This window comes from Procambarus clarkii, chromosome 88 (assembly GCF_040958095.1).
Source record: "Procambarus clarkii isolate CNS0578487 chromosome 88, FALCON_Pclarkii_2.0, whole genome shotgun sequence".
NCBI lineage: Eukaryota > Metazoa > Arthropoda > Malacostraca > Decapoda > Cambaridae > Procambarus > Procambarus clarkii.
In genome coordinates this window covers 13,177,241-13,201,290 of record NC_091237.1, presented here as the reverse complement: position 1 = coordinate 13,201,290, position 24,050 = coordinate 13,177,241, and the positions used below count along the sequence as shown (strand labels likewise).

Below are 24,050 nucleotides of genomic sequence, written 5' to 3'. Positions count from 1 at the left end.
AAACTTCAAGTCTCTGTACTCTAATAAACCCAATGTACCTTCTTGAAAATAAATAAATAAACATATGTATGTTGGAAGTAGGTTTTCATTTTGACATGTTTCACTGAATATGACTGCATATTCCATGTTGATTATTTTCTTGTTTAGGGCTTCTATTGCTCTGACTAGTGCTCTTGCATCTTGGTTTAATTGGAAGTAAATTTCTCCAAATGTCATTTGTTCAAGGTCGACTAAAAGAATAAAAATTAACTGTAGAATATATAATTTTCACATTATTGTGTTGTGTTGTTATATTTAGGTATTATGTAAATATTATTATAATTTACACAACCAAGAGTGTTGTTGGGTGCATGTAGGTCTCACAACTTCCCAACCCTCGACAGTCAGTGGCCGAGTGGTTACAGCACTGGACTGCTGGGGGCATGGAGATCCTGGCTCACCGGGTTTGAATCCTTCAGGGGTCAAGAGCTTTCAGTTGAATATTGGCTTGGGGTCACCATTCAAGCATTATTCACACATGTACATATCTATACAGTATTTATATATTATGTACATTCACATGTATACATATATAGGTATATATTATATATTACAGTACATGTATATATATTTTGTACACACACACTGGAAATACATAAAATTTAAAGTCAATAGCTAGGGTTATTATAACCTCTATCTTATATTTGTTGACTTTAATTTGAAGATTAACATTAAAATATTTAAAGTTATTACAATTACAAAATGTTTAGAGTTTAAAGTTATAATTAAATGTTGCAATTATCAAAACAGTAACACTAAATTTCTGTAATTAGGAAAACAGCAATGGCAACATCTCATTAAAAAAGGCAATAGTGTTGTTCACATTGGAGAGAGAACTTTAGCTAATGAACTGAGTGGGTGAGCCGACTTACTTGGCGCCAGTGGGTGAGCCGACTTACTTGGCGCCAGTGGGTGAGCCGACTTACTTGGCGCCAGTCGGTGAGCCGACTTACTTGGCGCCTGTGGGTGAGCCGACTGACTTGGCGCCAGTGGGCGAGCCGACTGACTTGGCTCCAGTGGGCGAGCCGACTGACTCGGCGCCTGTGGGTGAGCTGACTGACTTGGCGCCAGTGGGCGAGCCGACTTACTTGGCGCCAGTGGGCGAGCCGACTGACTTGGCGCCAGTGGGCGAGCCGACTGACTTGGCGCCAGTGGGCGAGCCGACTGACTTGGCGCCAGTGGGCGAGCCGACTGACTTGGCGCCAGTGGGCGAGCCGACTGACTTGGCGCCAGTGGGCGAGCCGACTGACTTGGCGCCAGTGGGCGAGCCGACTGACTTGGCGCCAGTGGGCGAGCCGACTTACTTGGCGCCTGTGGGTGAGCCGACTGACTTGGCGCCAGTGGGCGAGCCGACTTACTTGGCGCCAGTGGGCGAGCCGACTTACTTGGCGCCTGTGGGCGAGCCGACTGACTTGGCGCCAGTGGGCGAGCCGACTGACTTGGCGCCAGTGGGCGAGCCGACTTACTTGGCGCCAGTGGGCGAGCCGACTTACTTGGCGCCTGTGGGTGAGCCGACTGACTTGGCGCCAGTGGGCGAGCCGACTGACTTGGCTCCAGTGGGCGAGCCGACTGACTCGGCGCCTGTGGGTGAGCTGACTGACTTGGCGCCAGTGGGCGAGCCGACTTACTTGGCGCCAGTGGGCGAGCCGACTGACTTGGCGCCAGTGGGCGAGCCGACTGACTTGGCGCCTGTGGGTGAGCTGACTGACTTGGCGCCTGTGGGTGAGCTGACTGACTTGGCGCCAGTGGGCGAGCCGACTGACTTGGCGCCAGTGGGCGAGCCGACTGACTTGGCGCCAGTGGGCGAGCCGACTGACTTGGCGCCAGTGGGCGAGCCGACTGACTTGGCGCCAGTGGGCGAGCCGACTGACTTGGCGCCAGGAGGTGAGCCTACTGAATTGGCGTCAGCGGGTGAGCTGACTTACAGTAATTGGTACCAATGGGTGAGCAGACTTACTTGGCGCCAGTGGGTAAGCTGACTGGCATCCGTGGGTAACTGGACTTACTTGGCACTATTGGGTAATTGGACTTGGCACCAGTGGGTAATTGGACTTGGCACCAGTGGGTAATTGGTACTTGGCACCAGTGGGTAATTGGACTTACTTGGCACACGTGGGTAATTGGACTTACTTGGCACACGTGGGTAAGTGGACTTGGCACACGTGGGTAAGTGGACTTACTTGGCGGCAATGTAGTAGTAGGTATCGTAGTGGTGGTGGGTGGCGTGGGTGGTGGTGTGGGCGGCGGTCGTCGTGGGTAGGAGTTAGTGTAGGGAGGCGTGAATTGAGAGCTGGAAGTGGTGGCGGAGGGAGGGTGGATGACTACTCCAGGCCGGCCTATAATGGGACTCTTGTCAGGTCCGTTCTGGACCGGCTCGAGGGGAACCCCCATGGTTACGATGGGGGTGTAAAAGATGTTGGCAGTGGTAGTGACCACCTCCCCAGGACCCAGGGCAGCCAGCATCTCGCGGTGGTAGTCCGTCTGGGACTCGACTGTGAGAAATTAGTGTTTAAATATGTCACATTGGTTATAGAATTGTCTCTAAATTCACGTATTTGCTAACTGTAGGTAGTAACTGAGTGATTGTAACCTATCCACCGCTGCCCACTGGATGGGGGGGCGGTGTGCAGGACAAACATATAAATTTTGACACTAGCTCTCCACATGTCAGTTGCTTAATTTAGAACCTGTACTTGAGGTCGATCTCGAACCCATTGTTGATGTGACGACTTATATTGAATTTTGTAACTAGTTCATCAAGATTGTAACTTGCTTAGCTAAATGAAATGTGGGGGTTCAGTCCCTGAGCCCATTATGTGCCTCTGTAAACCTTTCCACTTTCACGTACAGTACTAATCTAATCTTAAATGGGTTACGTATTTTGTAAAGCAAGTATTTAAGAATACGATACAAAAAAGGCATGCATGTGTATAATTACCTAAAGTGTAGTTATAGGATGAGAGCAACACTCGTGGTGTCCCGTTTTCTGTTATATATAACGGCTTTGAAACTGCTAATGGTTTTGGCCTCCACAACTTTCTCACCTTTCAGGTATTCCTTTTTTGTACATTTGGTTTGATTCCTGTTGTTATTTTTGTAAGTGGTGATCATATTGCCTCTATTTCTTTTTATCTTCTAGCTTTGGCATATTTAACGCCTCTTGCCTCTCTTCGTAACCCTGTTTTACAGTTCCGGAAGCCATTTTGTAGCATGCCTTTGCAACTTTCCCAGTAGGTATATATGCTTCTCGAGATATGGGCACTATACACGGGGGAGACATCTCCCGGCTCTAGGGTGCAGTCGCACCTCCACAGATCTCCAGTATCAGCTCTTGATACTGGTAATGGCTCAAAAGGGCCACCACTTACGGGCTATTCATGCCCGTGCCACCTTTTCGGTGGCTTAATCTTCATCAATCAATCAATGGGCACTATACAACAGCCTTATCTTTCTTTTCCCTCCTGGCTCCCTTCCTTACTCCCTCCCTCCCTTCCTTTGTATCCTCTTTTTCCTTACCCCCCCCTTAATCCCTCCCTATAAGCAAATCCTACCCTGCCTCTGAATGTCAGCTATCCTTCCTCCAGACATGCACTCACCAACGCATGGGTTAAACCACAGGATGCGCTGCCAATCCATGCAGATGTAGGTTTCCCTGGGGTCGGAGGCGGAGCATGTGCACAAGCTGCGAAGTTGAGTACCCAGGATACCCAGCACCGCCCGCCGGCACTCTGCAGTCGAGCCAGCACACCTGCGAGTGTCGCTGTCCACTGCACACGCTTGCTCGTAGAACTCCAGTCGGTGCCTGCAGGGAAGAGAGATGTTACTAGTCCACCAAGCAACAGCCTGGTGGACCAAACTCTCACAAGTCAAGTCTGGCTCTGGGCCGGGCTTGGGGAGTAGAACTCCCAGAACCCCATCAACCAGGTAGCTTGTGGCAAACTAGTTCATTCATCAAGCAATCAATACTCGAATAAAAACGGAACTAATTTTTGAACAGACTGGCACTTTTAATAGACAATTTTGAATACCAGTTAAATTAAAAGTTAATTCTTTAAACATTAGGCTATGCTAGCAAATGACAGGTTATTTGAACAAGTAACTGTAACTGATAAATATTTGAATAACGAGCAATGAAAACATACGATGAGGACCATCTTACTACCACTGGTAAAGGTAACGTTGTCTCAGGAGAGCCTGTCTACATCAAGTAATGTCGCCCAAATTTTCACTGCTGTTCACCACAAATCCAGAATCATTTATAGGTTAACGGTAAGCAACAAGGGGGGGGGGGGTTAGCTAGACCGAGAACGTGGCTCGATTGTAACACCAGTGTGGGTAGCAGTGGTTTATTGGTGACAAAAACCCCGATTGCATGGAGTCAACACCAACCAGACGACTTTTTTTTAACAACGATTTTGAAAGCTACAACACCGTAGTTGTCAACCTATGGTTCGTGAAACCTGGGGCAGTCATAGATGCTAATACCACACTGATCACCCACCTGGCGTCACAGCAAGGAAAACTTTGTATGACGACACTCCTCATTGTTAATGAAAGACCTAAGTATTTACCATTCATCTTGCACAAGCACTCAAGCATGGCTTGCCCATGAAGCATAGGTCGGTTTGATTCGCCTGCCACTACCTGTACAATTTATTTATTTATTTATTTATTTATTTATGCATATACAAGAATGTACATAAGGAATGTGAGGATACAAATATGGTAATTATAGTCTTGTAAAGCCACTAGCACGCGCAGCGTTTCGGGCAGTTTGTGTATAATTTCGTTTGTATATAATTTCGTTTGTGTATAATTCGGGCAATTGGAGGGTGAATCTTGGGCGACTGAAGAGTATTCCAAACTTGTTCAACACTGTTCAACGATGTTCAAGAAAAATTCAACATGGAGAGGTTTGTGAGGAGTGCCACCGAGTATAAGGAACGTGTCTGTGAATTACAATACACATAGTGAAGAAGGCTCCTGGTAGTACAGTCGGGTTCGCTCTCGACGCACAATGAAGATATCCTGGTTCGAATCCCGGGTGGGACAGAAATGGTTGACCATATTTCCTTTCACCTAATGCGTCTGTTTACCTAGCAGTAAGTAGGTACTCAGGAGCTAGTCAGGTCATTGCTGGGTTGCATCCTGGGCGGGGGTCAGTAATTCGACCTTAATTCCTTGACCTTGATATAAGCCTAACATGTATAAATACACTCTGACTTCCTGTACTCCGACACAATGAATTATTATATACCACGTTTAAGAGATAATTATATTTAAGCATGCAAATTATTCCAGAGATGTATCCCGACTGGAACTTCTGTAATTCTTTGTAATTGCAGCAGTATCAGGAAGCTATATAGTGAAAAAAGTCCCCAATAAAGAATTAAGACAGTGCCCCTTGAGAGGACCGAGTATCTTTCAGTGGGACTATTATAAGTCACTCTAGTTTTGTGTATAACGATTCATAAAGTAATAATAAATCCCCCAAACTGCATACACAGAATTAAGCACGGAATAAATTGTTGCGTTAATACACAGTTTTATCTCTCAACCCACCTCCATCAAACCAAACCTCGTCCCCATCTGGGAATGATTTATATTCAAGCAAAACATGTGCAAATTTGATGTGAGCTGACACACACACACTCCCTGCCCATACCCAGAGAGATTATGACCAATAACCCGGCACAGTTCATTTGGACGCTCATGTGACCCGCTGAGGGAACAGACACCTCTCCAAGGGTGACACACAAGAGCTGTGTTTTGCCGTTGTAAAGGCTTTTGTTCCTTTATTAATCTGTGGGGCCTATAGGGCATATTGCAAACTGGTGACATTGCACGCAGAGGTAGTCAGGAAAAAGTGAAGTTCAAACACTTCTCTTGGGTCAAATGCCTTTGCGAAGGCATATAGTATGCCAGACCCCATATAGGGTGTAGTACCAAGTCAGTCAGTTGGAAGTTCAGAGAGAGCCGAGAGATGAAGCTCTACCCGGGTACAAGGACAGGAAAAAGTGGATGAGGGGAATAGTGGGGAAAAAAATTAAGAGTGAAGGGTAGAAGAGAGGAGTAGGAGAGGATCCACTCAGCTGATCGTATAGAGGGAGCTGTGTGCACAATTGGCGAATCACTCAACAGGCACCGAGGAGAAGGTAGGCTAGTGCCTTAATGGGGAGAGAGGGGTACGTGGTTGGTGGTGAGGGGAAGGGGTAAATGTTAGGAGGAAAGAAGACAGGAATAAGAAAACATCAGAGAGGGAGGACTGTCAGGAAAGGAAGGTAGAGAAGATAGCCCAGGTAGAGAAGATAGCCCAGGTAGGAAGACAACCCCAGATGGAAAGAGGTAAGGCAATTACGTCATCAACATCTCATCATCTTGTGTGGTTTGATCATCAATTATGAGATGATGCTAAGCCGCAATGATTATATAACACTTGGAAGAGATAGGAGGGCAAGGAGCTGTGATATTAAGACGGGGTGAAGGAACGGTGACCAACCACTTGGACCATCGGGGATCAAACGCTGACCCTGCAAGAATCAAGGCCGTTGCCCTACCCACCAGTCCAAGTGGGTGGCTCCAGAGGTGAGAGATGACTGACCTGCAGCCAATGTCTTCCTTGCAGGCAGCTGCCAGGCGGTTACACCGCATGGGCACGGGTCCAGCGGTCTTGCGGGCACAGGATGGGTGCAGCTTCTCCTGCGCTATCAGGCACTCGTTCGCGGTCAGGCTGCTCTTCCTGTTACATTACACACAGGAAATCAGTGATGTGTGTGTGTGTATTACACAGAGGAAATCAGTGAGAGTGAGTGTGAGTGAGTCTGTTTTCTTGTAATCACCCGAGTAATTACCTAAGTGTAGTTACAGTGTGAGACCTACGCTCGTGGTGTCCCTTCTCCTCAGTACTGTCATGTGTCTTACTCTGAAACAACTAGCAGTTATGGGCTCGCCACTACCTTGGTTTACTCAGGTTCAAGTATGTTTATTAAGACACGAAATAAATACATCTCAAAGTGATAGAGTAGTTTAGGCTATTTCTACCTAATGGTCTACCTACTCTGTTTACTTCAATAGTCTACCACTCTGTTTACAAAAGTGAACTTTATAATGCTTCACGAGATATGGGCACCATACAACCGCTGCATATTCCAATTTTGGTCACACAAAAGGTTGTGAACAATTTCTTTAATATTTTGCCATATATTTAAAAGCACTTCTAAAGCTGGAAAGTGCAGCACACACTCATCACACAATGTTCAAATCAAATCAAATGTTTATTCAAGTAAAAGTACATAAGTGTTCATGTGATCCTCAGATGACAGTTTGCTTTTCAGAACTACTCCTAGATCCCTTTATCAGAATTCTTTAAAGCTTTTTCACAAAATTTGTAGGTTGTGTGGCGCCTATTATCTCCTATTCCACATTCCATAACATGACATTGTTTCACATTAAATGCTTTTTGACAAATGTTATTCCATACACTTAATTTGTCCGGGTCTTTCTGTAGGGTATGGCAATCGTCTACGTTTCATATTTTTCTTAGTAGCTTGGCATCTTTAGCAAGTTTTAGCATTTTGTAAGTGAGCAGCTGCTTGCTTGTCGAAAACAGAGGCCCCCCAGTCTGCGGGCAGAGCTTATATAACACTGGCTCGTTGCGCGCGCAGCTTGGGCGGTTAGACTCAGCTCCCAGACCTACGTTTTCCTTCCCCTCAGAAAACTCACCGCTTTTTTGGGAAAAAGCAGTGTATTTATATTTCTGTATTCCTTCTGATGGATCCTTTATACAGAATGCACATTACTAGTGCTAGAACTGAATCCTGTGGTATTCCACTACCAACATTTCTCCCGTCTGATACATTGTCTCTGATTACCACCCTCATCTTTCTGTCAGAAAACTTTTCGTTAATTTATCTTCATCAATGTATGTACTTTTAAATGAATAAAAATTTGAATTTGATTTTGAATTTGACTAATTTCTCTCCAGGTGTTCTGCCCGTTTGCATTAAATTATTTTTGTTAATGTTTTGACTACGATCCTTGTCATCGTGCATCTGAGTGCATGTACTCACCTAGTTGTACTCACCTAGTTGTGTTTGCGGGGGTTGAGCTCTGGCTCTTTGGTCCCGCCTCTCAACCGTCAATCAACAGGTGTACAGATTCATGAGCCTATCGGGCTCTGTCATATCTACACTTGAAACTGTGTATGGAGTCAGCCTCCACCACATCACTTCCTAAACACAGGCACTTCATGTGCCTGTGTTGATGTGCACGTAAATTGAGTATATGTATAGTGTATTTTGTCAATATGTTCATATTTACCTTTTATTTACTCACACCTTTTCTTTATTTATATAAACGTTGACAGATGAGAGACATAGAAGTTAGTGATAAATAGAAAGAGAGGGAACCAACGAATATCAGATTTGAGAAATATTTTAATTAATGCACTCCAACAAATATTTACCCGAGGACCAATAACACTATAATAGTGGCCTCGACGTGGACAGGAAGCCGGTGGCTTGTCGAAGGTGAACATAAATATAAACATTTTAAGGAAATGTCAAGTTACAGGATGAATAAATGAAATTAAGAGGTTCGGTGTGTGTGTGTGTGTGTGTGTGTGTGTGTGTGTGTGTGTGTGTGTATAAGAGAGCAAAAAAAAAAAAAAAAAAAAAAAAAAAGAGGAGAGAGAGAGAGACTCACTTGCATAGGCAGAAGGCAACTTCAAGGGCCCACTTGGACTCAACATTCCTGTAGAAGGTGACCAAGTTGCTCATGCAGGCCTCTCTGTTGCACTCGTTATCACACATGGCCAGCACGGGGTCCAGGAGCCTCCTGCAGGTGGGCTCCGTGATACAGCCGGTCAGAGCCGTCTGGCAGGTGGAGTGGAGAACAGGTACGGACCCAGAGGGCGAGGTGGCGTGACCTGAGGGTAGCGGGGTGGTCCTAGGTCAGAGCAGGTCACGGAGGGCGGTCAGGGAGAGACTGGCACTTGGGTAAAGGCATGGAACACCGCAGCCGTGGTGGTAGTATTAGTGGTGATGGTATACACAGTAACAAGTGGTAGGATCTCAAGTTAGATTGTAGCATTGTTAGGTAATTCAACTAGGTAAGAAACCCAGCTAGCTAGGAAAGCCAAGAAGCTAGGAACCGCAGAATGTGGGAACATGTGGTGCAAAACACCAAGAAACACTTAAGGGGCAATATGAGGATCCTATGGGTAAGATAATGCTGATACAAGAGCAATTAGTCTCACTCGACCACCAACTGCCATGTTTATCTTCATAACTAAACCGATAAGCCACAATGGCTAACACCAAACATAACCATTCAAGATCTCACGATGCTCCCACCTGGCAATGACCCATTCTCTCAACAAACGTTGAGAGAACCTATTTCAGTATTAGTGCATCTTGTCAATTAATACTTCGTATGTCTTTTACTACATCCTATGCTGATGCTTGCTCCGGTTAATCCTCCTTGCCACCCTATGATCGCCCCTCCCCCACCATTCACACTACTAGTAGTGTTTTTGTAACGATGATTTGTGATGATAATGTGTGATGATATTCTGAAGAAAATAATGATACTTATAATGCCGACGTTCTCGCCACATGAGGTTTGCCTATGTCATCATAATTTGTGCATACCTAATACAAACAATGTCATTAAACACAACAGCACTGCGACTTATTAATTTTCTTTTGGATATTTTCCATTCTACGTAAATATCGTCTACCATCTGAAGGGCGAAGAAACACTAGCTCACTTAATCTTTCCATTATTATTATTGGTCGACGTCATGTCAGCAATGTAACATCTTCAAGAGTACACTGTTGAACTGACACAGGTATACTGAGCTTACAAGATTATTTGTTGTTTTACATTCAGCTACTGGGAACAAAAAGTTCCAAGTAGTACAGTAAGTTACAGTAAGTTGTAACAGCTTACAAGGAGAAAGCTCGACATTTAGAAGTGTAGGTACACCTCGCTCTACTATTCGCCTAACAGGGAAGACAGAAGAGATGGGGAAGTGACACGAAGACGATGGGTAGGAGACCGAGAAGGAAGGGAGGGGGGAGGAACCACGAGGAAGACCCTCAATTTCAGAACGTAGAGAAGGCGGCGGGGAGGTGGTGGCGGTCTCGGGGTCTAAGACCTGGAAACGGTTGCAGAACTAAGAAAGTGGGGAAGCGTGAGAAATGGCACTCAACGCACGAGCCCAAGATATGCTAGAGAAAGGAGGGGGAAGACTGCGAACTTTGCGTCTCACCTCGGGGGGAAACATTATTGAAGATGGCTTCAATACACTCACACATGTGAGGGAGAAGGCAGGGTGGGCGTCACCGTGATTGGTGCAGTGAGCTTGGAGACAAGTGCACTGTCTTAAAATGACCAAAGACTACACAAGGTGCTCAGACATCTCACTTGCACACTTGAAGAGACCACGTCCAAATCTGCAGCACTTATTACAGTCGAGGAGGGGGATGTATTCTTGAGCGGACCATCCGGCAGCTGCAAGAATTACAAAACACAAAAAGGACCTACTATCAAAAATTATTTTTATTACGTGAAGAGGCAGACGACGACCACGGGGGTCGAGTGAACATATCGGTCTGGAGGACAAAATGCCCTTGGGTCTAAACGATATATTTAATATCCTCGTGGCAATTTCTGAGTTGCGACATGGCGCGGGAGAATAACTGCCAATGAAAGCCAGTGAAAGAGCTTCCGTCTTACGACCGTGGTGTTGGCAGTTCGAGTCTCCTAGTGCCAGGTGAATGAAATGTTAGTGTGGCATTTAACAGGGTATTTTTGGAGATCCAAACTGGGATCTTCATTGTACTCGTTGTCTCACTAATGCAGGACAATGTAGCCAGGCAGTCGGCTGCCTCTTGAGAAGGGGCTGCAACTACACATATACCAGCTAGTACGGGTGGGGTTAAAACTGACAAAAGTATCCGCTGAATCAACTAGGTGTTTATGGATGAATAAGTAAGTAATTATCAAAAGAAGGTACCAAACTGGGAAGGCTATGTAGCACCATCAAATGTGCGGAATAATCATAGGGCGCTAAATGCCAATAAGGATGCCAATATGAGAACAGAAACCAACAAGGCAAACGATATCAAAGGTATCCGATTCACCAAGAATTCTATGGAGGGACAAGTGACCATGAGGGACGGTCGGGAAGCAAAACACGCACATCCAGGAAGTCAAGACATCCAACAAGGATATGCACGACTGTAAAAGGGACAATGCAGTTTGGACAATAAGGAGCAGGGCGGCGCTCCATTAAGTTCCTGTGAGTTAAACGTGTATGGCCAATACGTAACCTCGCCAGAGCCGTTTCCCACCACCGGTTACGGGGTAGGAAGGAAGGCCACGGGGACACACTACTCTTAAGAGGACGCAGTTTGTTACCAGTAACAGAAGACCAACAACCCTGCCAACGAGCAAGGATGGAGGAATGAATAACTGGGTAAAAGTCGGAATAAGGAATACCATTACGGGAGATGGGACAAGAATGGATAGCCTCCTTAGCGGCAGCGTCCGTACGCTCAATTAAGGATACACCAATATGGCTGGGAACCCAGCAAAACTACACCTCTTAAATCTGCTGGAGATAATAAACAGCCAATGTTGAATCTCAACTACCTCTGGAGGGACTGGATTAAGGACTCCAGAGCCATGAGTTCACTGCGAGTCAACAACAAAGGAGGATTGAAAGCGAGAATGCAGTTGGACGAAGAGAATAGTAGGATCACAGAATGGCATAAAGTTCTGTCGTGAAGATGCAAGTCTCCGGAGGCAGGCGACACATATAGGTGTGGTCATGAAAAACAACAAAGTAGCCTACACCATCTGCAGACTTAGACCCATCAGTGAAGACGGAAGTGGAGAGAGAGTGTGAAGAAAAGTGTTCAAGGAGAAGGCGTTTCAAAACTGTAGAAGTAAAAGCTTTAGTCACCTGGGTCAAGGTTTTACAAAATGTAGGAAGGGGGACCCTCCACGGGGGCAAAGACCGAACGACACAAGGGAAAATATGGGTAACACGAACCAAAAGAGCATTTTGTATGCATACATAAAGAGGTAGATGGTGAAGGAGAACCGAGACAAAAGGAGGCACAGAAGTCAAAGCACAACATAGGTGAGAGGGTATCGTAAGGACCGTGAAAGGTAGCGAAGACTGAGAGGACTGCCGTGACTGCGATCACGGCAGTCCTGGAGACAGGACGCTGGTTTTGACATACAGGCTGAGGGTGGGAGTCGAACGGAAGACACCAGAGCTGAGACGTAACCCAATATGGTGCAGAGCGTCAAGACGGCGAAGGGTAGAAGGAGAAGCAGTCGAGTAAGCAGGGCGACCATAATCGAGTTTAGACAGAACGAGAGAGGAATGTAAAGAGAGGAGCGTGCGCCTGTCTGCTCCCAAAGAAGTATGGTCCAAGACCTTAAGGGGGTTAAGGCCCTTAGAGCATTCAACTCGGAGGTAAGACATATGGGGGCGACCAAGACAGTGTCAAAGATTAACCCCAAAAGCTTTGCAGAATCTTTGTACACAAGGGGATGACCAAAAGCAACAGACGGACCAGGAACAACCTGTTTGAGTAAAAGTCATAGCACAAGTCTTAGTTGTAGAGAACTTGGAGCCATGATTGGTGGCCCAAGACGACACAGCATCAATCGCAAGTTGAAGCCGTCATTGAAGGAAATGAGAGTCATCTCCCCGACAGCAAAGGGTAAGATCATCAACATGAGCGCTGAGAAGATGCAAGTGAGAAGGGAGGAAAGAAGACAACTGAGAGCAACAAGGAAAAAGAGTAGTGCTCAGAACACCACCTTGGGGCACACCCTCGTATTGACGAAAAGAGGCAGAGAGAGTGGTACCAAGCCTCACTCTAAAGGAACGACTACAGAGGAAGCTTTTTCGGAACAAAGGGAGATTACCACAAAGGCCAAAAACCGGAGTTTGGACAGAATATTGGATCTCCAGGTAGTGTCGTATGCCTTTCCCAGGTAAAACAAGACAGCAACAACGGAGGTCTTCACAGCAAAAGCAGTACCAATATAGTCCTCAAGTTCACCAAGACATCAGTTGTGCTGCGGCACTTGCGAAAGCCGAATTGAGAAGGGAAGAGGTAGTGATGGTGTTCCAAGAACCACATCAGACGGACACTGACTATACATTCAAGGAGTTTGCAAACAACTCGTGAGGGCAATGGGGCAGAAGTCCTTAGGGAATATCCCTAGAGACCCTGGTTCCAAATAGGAAGAACCATCACCTGGAGCAAGTCCTCGGGGAGTGATGATTCCCAAATACGGTTATACAGCTTTAGTAAATACCAAGACGTGTATGGAGGGAGATGGCGAAGCATCTCAATGTCATCTGAGCCCGCTGCTGTAGAACTGCAGAGAGCCAGGGCAGACTGAAGTTCAGGGAGAGAGAAGGGATAGTTATAGGGAAGTTGAAGACAAGTGCAAAAGTCTAGGGGAGAAGATTCAAGATTGGACTTACAATTACAGAAAAACCGAGGAAGATAAGAACCGGAGCTAACAATCGAAAAGTGGGAACCTAGTTCGGTCGTGATCCCCCACCGGATTTACCACAGCAGTACCACGGAGGTGAAGGACTGGCGAGACATCCGGAACAAACTTACCTGCTATCTTGCTGATTTTCTTCCATATATGGGGCAGAGGAGTATCGGACATGATTTTCCAACTCTCACGTTTAGCTGTACGGATGGTCTCGTCTCCCGCTGTAAAGCTTACAGCGGACAGCCCATGCACAGTCTGCATTCCACCAGGAAACGCACCTCCTCGTGCCACGGGAGGTATAGCGAGGAATAGAGAGGGGGGGGGGGGGGCACCAAATATGGTGTCATGAAAAAGGAGGAAGGCTCGAGGGAGAGGCAGAGTGGAGAGGTCGAAGAGAATAACATGTAGGGTGAATAGGTTCCAGTCAGCCTTGGCAAACTGCCACCTAGGGAAGGAGTGGGGCCGTTGCAGAGACAGCGTTGAGAACCCCCAGAGAAAGAGAGAGAGAGGGGCTAAAAGGCGCAGTAGTCACAATGACAGTGACGGTGCCAGGGGTGGTCACCACTGGGGGCTTGGGACTCGACCCTATCACAGAGGAGGGAGAGGAGTTGGGGGAGGGGGGAGTAGTCCGGTGTAGGCCCAATGAAGCGGGGGCTACAGAGCCCGGTCTTCCATCACAGTCCGACTCGGGGGTCTGGTCGCCTACCCCATGTGCTTGGGTAAGAGTGGTCGTGTCAGTATCCATATATCATGTATATATCCCTTGGTCCCAGGTCTGGGGCCTGGAACCAAGTGATACCACCTACCAGGGCAGCCAGGGAGGCCGAGCGCGGGCTAGTTCAGGAAGGGGTGCGTCGTCCCCAGCAGTGCTCCCCCTTTTTAACAGGAGAGTCCTACTGCTTCGTCCATTCTCCTACACTGGTGCAAAGACCACATTCTCCCTTTCGCCCCAGCCTGGACACCCAGCCATCCAGTTAGGGCCGCCCCTCACAGGCGACCCTTCGAGTGGGTGGTCCGGTGACTCGCAAGGACCCTACGTTTGTGTTCATTCGCATGTACAACTCTCAAAGAGGGACAGGAAAGGGGGCGGGGGACTACCCTCACTGGTCTCAGAGAGGTGTACATGAGCCCCCTCACCACGATAAGGAAACACAATGGAGGGGTATATTTAGGGAAAATATCGTTTTGAATACACAGTACCACAACATTTATGAACGCGTTTTTGGGCCGCTCTGCAGCTTGCTGGACCCTGGCCTGATGAGGCCCCTCCGCCCTTACCTAGCTCAACGAAGTAAAGCAGCGAAGGCCTCATCAACCTGTCCTCTTAAAAATAACGTCGCTTTTGGCCGTTTACCAGTATGGGCGAAAGTGGATGTAATTTGAAAATGAAAATAAATTTGATATTTTTTTTTCAACAATTAGTCAAGGGTCCTCTGGTAGGTTAGGTGGGCAGGAAATTCTCAAAGTTTCAAAATGTTATGAAAAACGTTAAATGAAAGTTTCCTCTCCTAACCTTTCCGAGTAAGCCGGACGACTCAAACAGAAAACAGGACAGTACGTCACTTTCGTGAGCCGATTTCATTTCAAATTACGTCCACTTTTGGCCATAGTGCACTTACGAGTGAAATGCGATGTTATTTTTATGAGGACGGGTTGGTTAATGTATTGTGTATAACATGTATCCAATATATCTAAACTACAATAAATATTTAGCCTTAACAAACCTAACCAAACCACTCAACATTTTATTCAAATCTAACCAAATTAGCAATATTAATATATTCTAGCCCAAACTATTGCAATTTATCCTAACCAAACCTAATATAACCAAACCACTCAACGTTTAGCTTATCCGAACCATAATCCACGTATAAAAACAAATTTTTATATACAAAAGCCGTATGTTAAAATGTCAAAACACTAAAAATATTTATAGAACAGTGTTGAACTTACTGATACACATTAATATGGTTTATAATGGATGGTTCGCTACTACGCACACAGATCAGCTATATGTTTATGTGGCAAGAACTTATTCCCTACAGTGATCCGATATAAAAATGACATGATGGAAGGTGATTGAATCGTAGGTGGGAGCGAGGAAAATCACACATGCTCTTTGTTAACTGCGACATTGAACAGAGAATGCTTGCCGCCGCTGCCGCTGCTTCGCCACCCCCCAGCAACAGAGTTCTCTTGGCTGCAAGAGATACACGATGACATGTGAATGATACGAATTACAAACTGCTGTTTTAAACCCATCCATCCAGCTGAGAATGGAAGGCCTCTGCCCCCGCAGTGAGTGGGTAACAAGGCCAACCTGTCCTCTTAAAAAGAACGTCGCTTTTGGCCGTTTGCCCGTATGGCCGAATTTGGACGTAATTTGAAAATGAAAAAAAATGAAAATATATATATTTTTTTTCAACAACAGTAAGTTAAGGGTCCTCTGATAGGTTAGGTGGGCAGGAAATTCTCAAAGTTTCAAACGCTATGAAAAACGTGAATTAAAAGTCATCTATTCTAACCTTACAGAGTCGGCCGGACGACTCAAACAGAAAACGGAACAGTACGTCACTTTTGTGAGTCGATTTCATTTCAAATTACGTCCAAATTTGGCCATAGCGGGCATACGAGCCAAAAGTGACGATATTTTTTAGAGGACGGGTTGACAAGGCAGTGTTAGGATTGTTGACCAGACCACACACTAGAAGGTGAAGGGACGACGACGTTTCGGTCCGTCCTGGACCATTCTCAAGTCGATTGTGTCGTCTCTCGTCGTCCCTTCACCTTCTAGTGTGTGGTCCGGTAAACATATTTCAGCCACGTTATTGTGACTCATCGCCTGCAGTGCTAGGACTCCTATAGTGATACCACTCCTATAGTGATACCAAGTGATACCACTCCTAGTACCAAGACTACTAGAGCTCCTAGCCACTCTGGGGATAGTGTCCACAGTCCGAGTCTTAAGGTAATACATGACAATGAGTGGGAAGACGAACGCTGGCGTGGATGACGGAGTCTGGAATCTGCAAGATAAATGTTTAACAAGATCAGTGTCGCTTCTGGGGTGAAGGTCACACAAATAAACAAACAAGAAACGCCTTGAAAACATAAACAAAAACAAACAAATGAGAGCCAAGAAGCAGACCAAGGGAGATGTTACCAAAAAGAGTTTTCTATCTTACACAAAAAACCAGAACAAACACGTTACCAGGGCAAACACGTTATACATAAGAGGCGGGACCAAACTTAAGATGCCTCCGCTGCCTTGTGAGGAGGTTGGGGGGGGGGGGGGAGTATTAGGGTGGGTGGGGGGGGGAGGGTGTGGCACTCAAGGTGTGTACACAACCAGGCACTCTGGCGGAACCTGGCCCAGACGACGGGGACTCACCACACGCTTCCATATTCACAACTCTCCATTCAGGTGTTCAATGCATCGTATCAAGAACTGAACATGCACACCTAGAGAGTTGTGCACATTCTTATACGTGTGTATATATATATATATATATATATATATGGTCAAGCCCGTCAAGGCTTGGCGGGCACAGGGACCTCCTGGCAAGCGGTGTTGCGCTGGGTCAGGCTGGACAGGTATGCCACCACTTGGGACAAGTCATTACCACACACTCATACTCCAGCAAGTAACTACTCGGTTAAACAATCATATATATATATATAAATATATTTGCGCAATCCATTATAATAAATCATATCTGGCAGTACACTTTTTAATTACACCAAAACACTCAAGCATAAACCACACAGAGTTACGTAGCAACAGTAGGGGAGGGGGAAGACGATAGATGGGTGGGGGTAGAGAAGGGGAGGGGAGGGGGGGGGAGGGAAGAGTGCTGCAGTGGAATAGGGGGGGAGGGGGGGGGCGGAGGGACAACGAACACACAATAATTTTTTGTGATTTGTTTTGTATAAATACGGAGTTTAGCGAGGCTTGTAGAGGTATTAACTTACCTCCGTGTGTGTGTGTCGCCACCACCACCACCATCATCCTTCTCCGGGTCTGTGTGTGACTGCGTTATGGAGGGGGAGTAAGGGGAGGGGGAGTAAGGGGAGGGGGAGTAAGGGGAGGGGGGGAGGGGGAGTAAGGGGAGGGGGGAAGGGGGAGGGGGAAGAGTTGTGTGTTTCTGGCGAATCAAGTAGGGAATGTTTTTGTGCTCACGTGTGCGGAGAGGGAGGGGGGGGGGACGGCAGGTGTTGGGGGGGGGAGGGTGAGGGAGAGGCAGCAGGTGGGTATTGGGGAGAGGAGAGGAGGGGGGGGGGGCCAAGCTGGTGTAGGGGGAGAAAAACAAATTGCGGAAAGGATAGGGGAACAAGACTGCAAGGGGTGGGGGGGAAGAAAGTCCGGAAATGGGCAGAAGAGAATTTGGAAGGGAGAGAGGAAAGGGGGAGAAAGGAAGCCTGGAGAAGAAATAGGTGAGAAAAAGTAGAGAGAGGAGGGGTAGGCGACTGGGGGGGAGGGGGTAGAGATGACGGAAAAACCACTAAAGGAATCCAAAGGACAAGGAGATTGGGAGCAGGACAGGAAGAGTGGTGAGGGACTTGGTGGAAAGGAAAGGCAGTAGCTAGGAAGAGGGGAAAAAGGAACGATGCTGCAGGTTAAGAAAATTAATATAAGTCACCCCTTGTTCCCCCATCTCACCCATGACGACCTGTAACCCCTGACCTGTACCTGTAACCCCTGACCTGTACCTGTAACCCCTGACCTGTATCTGTAACCCCCCCTGACCTGTACCTGTAACCCCCCCTGACCTGTACCTGTAACCCCCCTGACCTGTACCTGTAACCCCTGACCTGTACCTGTAACCCCTGACCTGTACCTGTAACCCCCCTGACCTGGACCTGTAACCCCCCTGACCTGGACCTGTAACCCCCCTGACCTGTACCTGTAACCCCCCTGACCTGTACCTGTAACCCACCTGACCTGGACCTGTAACCCCTGACCTGTACCTGTAACCCACCTGACCTGGACCTGTAACCCCTGACCTGTACCTGTAACCCCCCTGACCTGGACCTGTAACCCCCCTGACCTGTACCTGTAACCCCCCTGACCTGTACCTATAACCCACCTGACCTGGACCTGTAACCCCTGACCTGTACCTGTAACCCCTGACCTGTACCTGTAACCCCCCTGACCTGGACCTGTAACCCCCCTGACCTGGACCTGTAACCCCCCTGACCTGTACCTGTAACCCCCCTGACCTGGACCTGTAACCCCTGACCTGTACCTGTAACCCCTGACCTGGACCTGTAACCCCCCTGACCTGGACCTGTAACCCCCCTGACCTGTACCTGTAACCCCCCTGACCTGTACCTGTAACCCACCTGACCTGGACCTGTAACCCCTGACCTGTACCTGTAACCCCCCTGACCTGGACCTGTAACCCCCCTGACCTGGACCTGTAACCCCCCTGACCTGGACCTGTAACCCCCCTGACCTGGACCTGTAACCCCCCTGACCTGGACCTGTAACCCCCCTGACTCTGTACCTGTAACCCCCCTGACCTGTACCTGTAACCCCCCTGACCTGTACCTGTAACCCCCCTGACCTGTACCTGTAACCCTCCTGACCTGGACCTGTAACCCTCCTGACCTGGACCTGTAACCCCCCTGACCTGGACCTGTAACCCCTGACCTGTACCTGTAACCCCCCTGACCTGTACCTGTAACCCCCCTGACCTGTACCTGTAACCCCCCTGACCTGGACCTGTAACCCCCTCTGACCTGTACCTGTAACCCCCTCTGACCTGTACCTGTAACCCCCTCTGACCTGTACCTGTAACCCCCTCTGACCTGGACCTGTAACCCCCTCTGACCTGGACCTGTAACCCCCTCTGACCTGGACCTGTAACCCCCCTGACCTGCACCTGTAACCCCCCTGACCTGCACCTGTAACCCCCCTGACCTGCACCTGTAACCCCCTGACCTGGACCTGTAACCCCCTGACCTGCACCTGTAACCCCCTGACCTGCACCTGTAACCCCTGACCTGTACCTGTAACCCCCCCCCTGACCTGTACCTGTAACCCCCCTGACCTGTACCTGTAACCCTCCTGACCTGTACCTGTAACCCATGACCTGGACCTGTAACCCCCTGACCTGGACCTGTAACTCTCCCTGACCTGGACCTGTAACCCCCCTGACCTGTACCTGTAACCCCCCTGACCTGTACCTGTAACCCCCCTGACCTGTACCTGTAACCCCCCTGACCTGTACCTGTAACCCCCCCCCTTGACCTGTACCTGTAACCCCTGACCTGTACCTGTACCTGTAACCCCCTCTGACCTGTACCTGTAACCCCTGAAGATTGTATAGCCTCACAACGGAGACGCCACGCCACCACCTGTAGGGGGGCCAAGCCACGCTGTGCCTGCCTTAAGGAGAGGAAAGGTTCTTCACAGTGTCAAGAACCTTTCGCTGGTTACTTAGTCTCCGTTGTAGGCCTAAGGTACTCCAAGGAGTTGACCACTGTCACGTGGGCCAATTTAGTCCCCCATTTGCACCTACAGCTTCCAACACTATAGGTCCACAGGGGCGTCTGACCCCCTCTGGTGGTGGTCCACAGGGGCGTCTGACCCCCTCTGGTGGTGGTCCACAGGGGTGTCTGACCCCTCTGGTGGTGGTCCACAGGGGCGTCTGACCCCTCTGGTGGTGGTCCACAGGGGCGTCTGACCCCCTCTGGTGGTGGTCCACAGGGGCGTCTGACCCCGTCTGGTGGTGGTCCACAGGGGCGTCTGACCCCTCTGGTGGTGGTCCACAGGGGCGACTGACCCCTCTGGTGGTGATCTATGGCGCCTCCAGCAACAGGTCAACACCCCCCCATCCTCTCCCATCATGTCATCAAGATGAAACAGCCTATGCGAAGAGGAGGGGAAGGTGGGCCTATTGGTTGAGGGGGGGGGGGGGGGGGGTACTGGGTGACGGGAGGTGGGGGAATTGGGTGAGTCGGGGGGAGTATAGAGAGGGGGAGGGGGTTAGGGGGGAAGAATAGTGAAGGGGGAGGGGGGAAGTACAGTAAGGGGAGGGGGGAAGTACAGTGAGAGAGGGGAGTACAGTGAGAGAGGGGAGTACAGTGAGAGAGGGGAGTACAGTGAGAGAGGGGAGTACAGTGAGAGAGGGGAGTACAGTGAGAGAGGGGAGTATACTGAGAAAGGGGAGTATACTGAGAGAGGGGAGTATACTGAGAGAGGGGAGTATACTGAGAGAGGGGAGTACAGTGAGAGAGGGGAGTACAGTGAGAGAGGGGAGTACAGTGAGAGAGGGGAGTATACTGAGAGAGGGGAGTATACTGAGAGAGGGGAGTATACTGAGAGAGGGGAGTACAGTGAGAGAGGGGAGTACAGTGAGAGAGGGGAGTACAGTGAGAGAGGGGAGTACAGTGAGAGAGGGGAGTACAGTGAGAGAGGGGAGTACAGTGAGAGAGGGGAGTACAGTGAGAGAGGGGAGTACAGTGAGAGAGGGGAGTACAGTGAGAGAGGGGAGTACAGTGAGAGAGGGGAGTACAGTGAGAGAGGGGAGTACAGTGAGAGAGGGGAGTACAGTGAGAGAGGGGAGTACAGTGAGAGAGGGGAGTACAGTGAGAGAGGGGAGTACAGTGAGAGAGGGGAGTACAGTGAGAGAGGGGAGTACAGTGAGAGAGGGGAGTACAGTGAGAGGGGAGTATAGAGAGAGAGGGGAGTACAGTGAGAGAGGGGAGTACAGTGAGAGAGGGGAGTACAGTGAGAGAGGGGAGTATAGTGAGAGAGGGGAGTATAGTGAGAGAGGGGAGTATAGTGAGAGGGGAGTATAGTGAGAGGGGAGAGTATAGTGAGAGGGGAGAGTATAGTGAGAGAGGGGAGTATAGTGAGCGAGGGGAGTATAGTGAGCGAGGGGAGTATAGTGAGAGAGGGGAGTATAGTGAGAGAGGGGAGTATAGTGAGAGAGGGGAGTATAGTGAGAGAGGGGAGTATAGTGAGAGAGGGGAGTATAGTGAGAGAGGGGAGTATAGTGAGAGAGGGGAGTATAGTGAGAGAGGGGAGTATAGTGAGAGAGGGGAGTATAGTGAGAGAGGGGAGTATAGTGAGAGAGGGGAGTATAGTGAGAGAGGGGAGTATAGTGAGAGAGGGGAGTACAGTGAGAGAGGGGAGTACAGTGAGAGAGGGGAGTACAGTGAGAGAGGGGAGTACAGTGAGAGAGGGGAGTACAGTGAGAGAGGGGAGTACAGTGAGAGGGGAGTACAGTGAGAGAGGGGAGTACAGTGAGAGAGGGGAGTACAGTGAGAGAGGGGAGTACAGTGAGAGAGGGGAGTATACTGAGAGAGGGGAGTATACTGAGAGAGGGGAGTATACTGAGAGAGGGGAGTATACTGAGAGAGGGGAGTATACTGAGAGAGGGGAGTACAGTGAGAGAGGGGAGTACAGTGAGAGAGGGGAGTACAGTGAGAGGGGAGTATACTGAGAGAGGGGAGTATACTGAGAGAGGGGAGTATACTGAGAGAGGGGAGTATACTGAGAGAGGGGAGTATACTGAGAGAGGGGAGTACAGTGAGAGAGGGGAGTACAGTGAGAGAGGGGAGTACAGTGAGAGAGGGGAGTACAGTGAGAGAGGGGAGTACAGTGAGAGAGGGGAGTACAGTGAGAGAGGGGAGTACAGTGAGAGAGGGGAGTACAGTGAGAGAGGGGAGTACAGTGAGAGAGGGGAGTATACTGAGAGAGGGGAGTATACTGAGAGAGGGGAGTACAGTGAGAGAGGGGAGTACAGTGAGAGAGGGGAGTACAGTGAGAGAGGGGAGTACAGTGAGAGAGGGGAGTACAGTGAGAGAGGGGAGTACAGTGAGAGAGGGGAGTACAGTGAGAGAGGGGAGTACAGTGAGAGAGGGGAGTACAGTGAGAGAGGGGAGTACAGTGAGAGAGGGGAGTATACTGAGAGAGGGGAGTATACTGAGAGAGGGGAGTATACTGAGAGAGGGGAGTATACTGAGAGAGGGGAGTATACTGAGAGAGGGGAGTACAGTGAGAGAGGGGAGTACAGTGAGAGAGGGGAGTACAGTGAGAGAGGGGAGTATACTGAGAGAGGGGAGTATACTGAGAGAGGGGAGTATACTGAGAGAGGGGAGTATACTGAGAGAGGGGAGTACAGTGAGAGAGGGGAGTACAGTGAGAGAGGGGAGTACAGTGAGAGAGGGGAGTACAGTGAGAGAGGGGAGTACAGTGAGAGAGGGGAGTACAGTGAGAGAGGGGAGTACAGTGAGAGAGGGGAGTACAGTGAGAGAGGGGAGTACAGTGAGAGAGGGGAGTACAGCGAGAGAGGGGAGTACAGCGAGAGAGGGGAGTACAGCGAGAGAGGGGAGTACAGCGAGAGAGGGGAGTACAGCGAGAGGGGGGAGTACAGCGAGAGGGGGGAGTACAGCGAGAGGGGGGAGTACAGCGAGAGGGGGGAGTACAGCGAGAGAGGGGAGTACAGTGAGAGAGGGGAGTATAGTGAGAGAGGGGAGTATAGTGAGAGGGGAGTACAGTGAGAGAGGGGAGTACAGCGAGAGAGGGGAGTACAGCGAGAGAGGGGAGCACAGCGAGAGAGGGGAGTACAGCGAGAGGGGGGAGTACAGCGAGAGGGGGGAGTACAGCGAGAGAGGGGAGTACAGTGAGAGAGGGGAGTATAGTGAGAGAGGGGAGTATAGTGAGAGGGGAGTACAGTGAGAGAGGGGAGTACAGCGAGAGAGGGGAGTACAGCGAGAGAGGGGAGTACAGTGAGAGAGGGGAGTACAGTGAGAGAGGGGAGTACAGTGAGAGAGGGGAGTACAGTGAGAGAGGGGAGTACAGTGAGAGAGGGGAGTACAGTGAGAGAGGGGAGTACAGTGAGAGAGGGGAGTATAGTGAGAGAGGGGAGTACAGTGAGAGAGGGGAGTACAGCGAGAGAGGGGAGTATAGTGAGAGAGGGAAGTATAGAGAGTGAGGGGAGTATAGTGAGAGAGGGAAGTATAGAGAGAGAGGGGAGTATAGTGAGAGAGGGGAGTACAGTGAGAGAGGGGAGTATAGTGAGAGAGGGGAGTACAGTGAGAGAGGGGAGTATAGTGAGAGAGGGGAGTACAGTGAGAGAGGGGAGTACAGTGAGAGAGGGGAGTACAGCGAGAGAGGGGAGTATAGGGAGAAGAGGAGGTAATACAGACCGAGTAAATCATCAGGGAATGTTTAATGAGAGCGCCAGAGGCGTGACAGAGGAAGCAGTTCTAAGACACAATGTAAGGAGCGACGCAGGAGGGTAAGGCCAGTGTCTGGGGCGGTGAGAGGCGCTGGCAGGGTGGGTAGCAAACTGCTAGGAGTTAGAAGAATGACCGGGACTTCAGGGTGAGGAAGGGTGGCAGAGTGAGAATATGGCTAAAAGAGGAGAGGGACGAAATGTATATAAAACAATGAAATAGGGTGAAGCAAGGGTTGAAGGCAGCAGGGTGAGACGAGACATGGTGGCGAATAAGGGTGA

At 49.0% G+C, this 24,050-nt stretch overlaps 1 protein-coding gene across 1 annotated transcript in view; it reads right to left on the bottom strand.

Annotated features, from left to right (window-relative positions):
- Positions 1 to 24,050, bottom strand: part of LOC123745882 (uncharacterized) — a 210,830-nt gene that overhangs the window by 32,061 nt on the left and 154,719 nt on the right. The window contains exons 12-15 of the mRNA XM_069317747.1: positions 8,743 to 8,965; positions 6,641 to 6,778; positions 3,636 to 3,841; positions 2,220 to 2,531 (exon numbers count right to left, since the gene is read on the bottom strand). Of these exons, the coding sequence (XP_069173848.1) occupies positions 2,220 to 2,531; positions 3,636 to 3,841; positions 6,641 to 6,778; positions 8,743 to 8,965 (879 nt within the window). The remainder of the gene's footprint in view (positions 1 to 2,219; positions 2,532 to 3,635; positions 3,842 to 6,640; positions 6,779 to 8,742; positions 8,966 to 24,050) is intronic.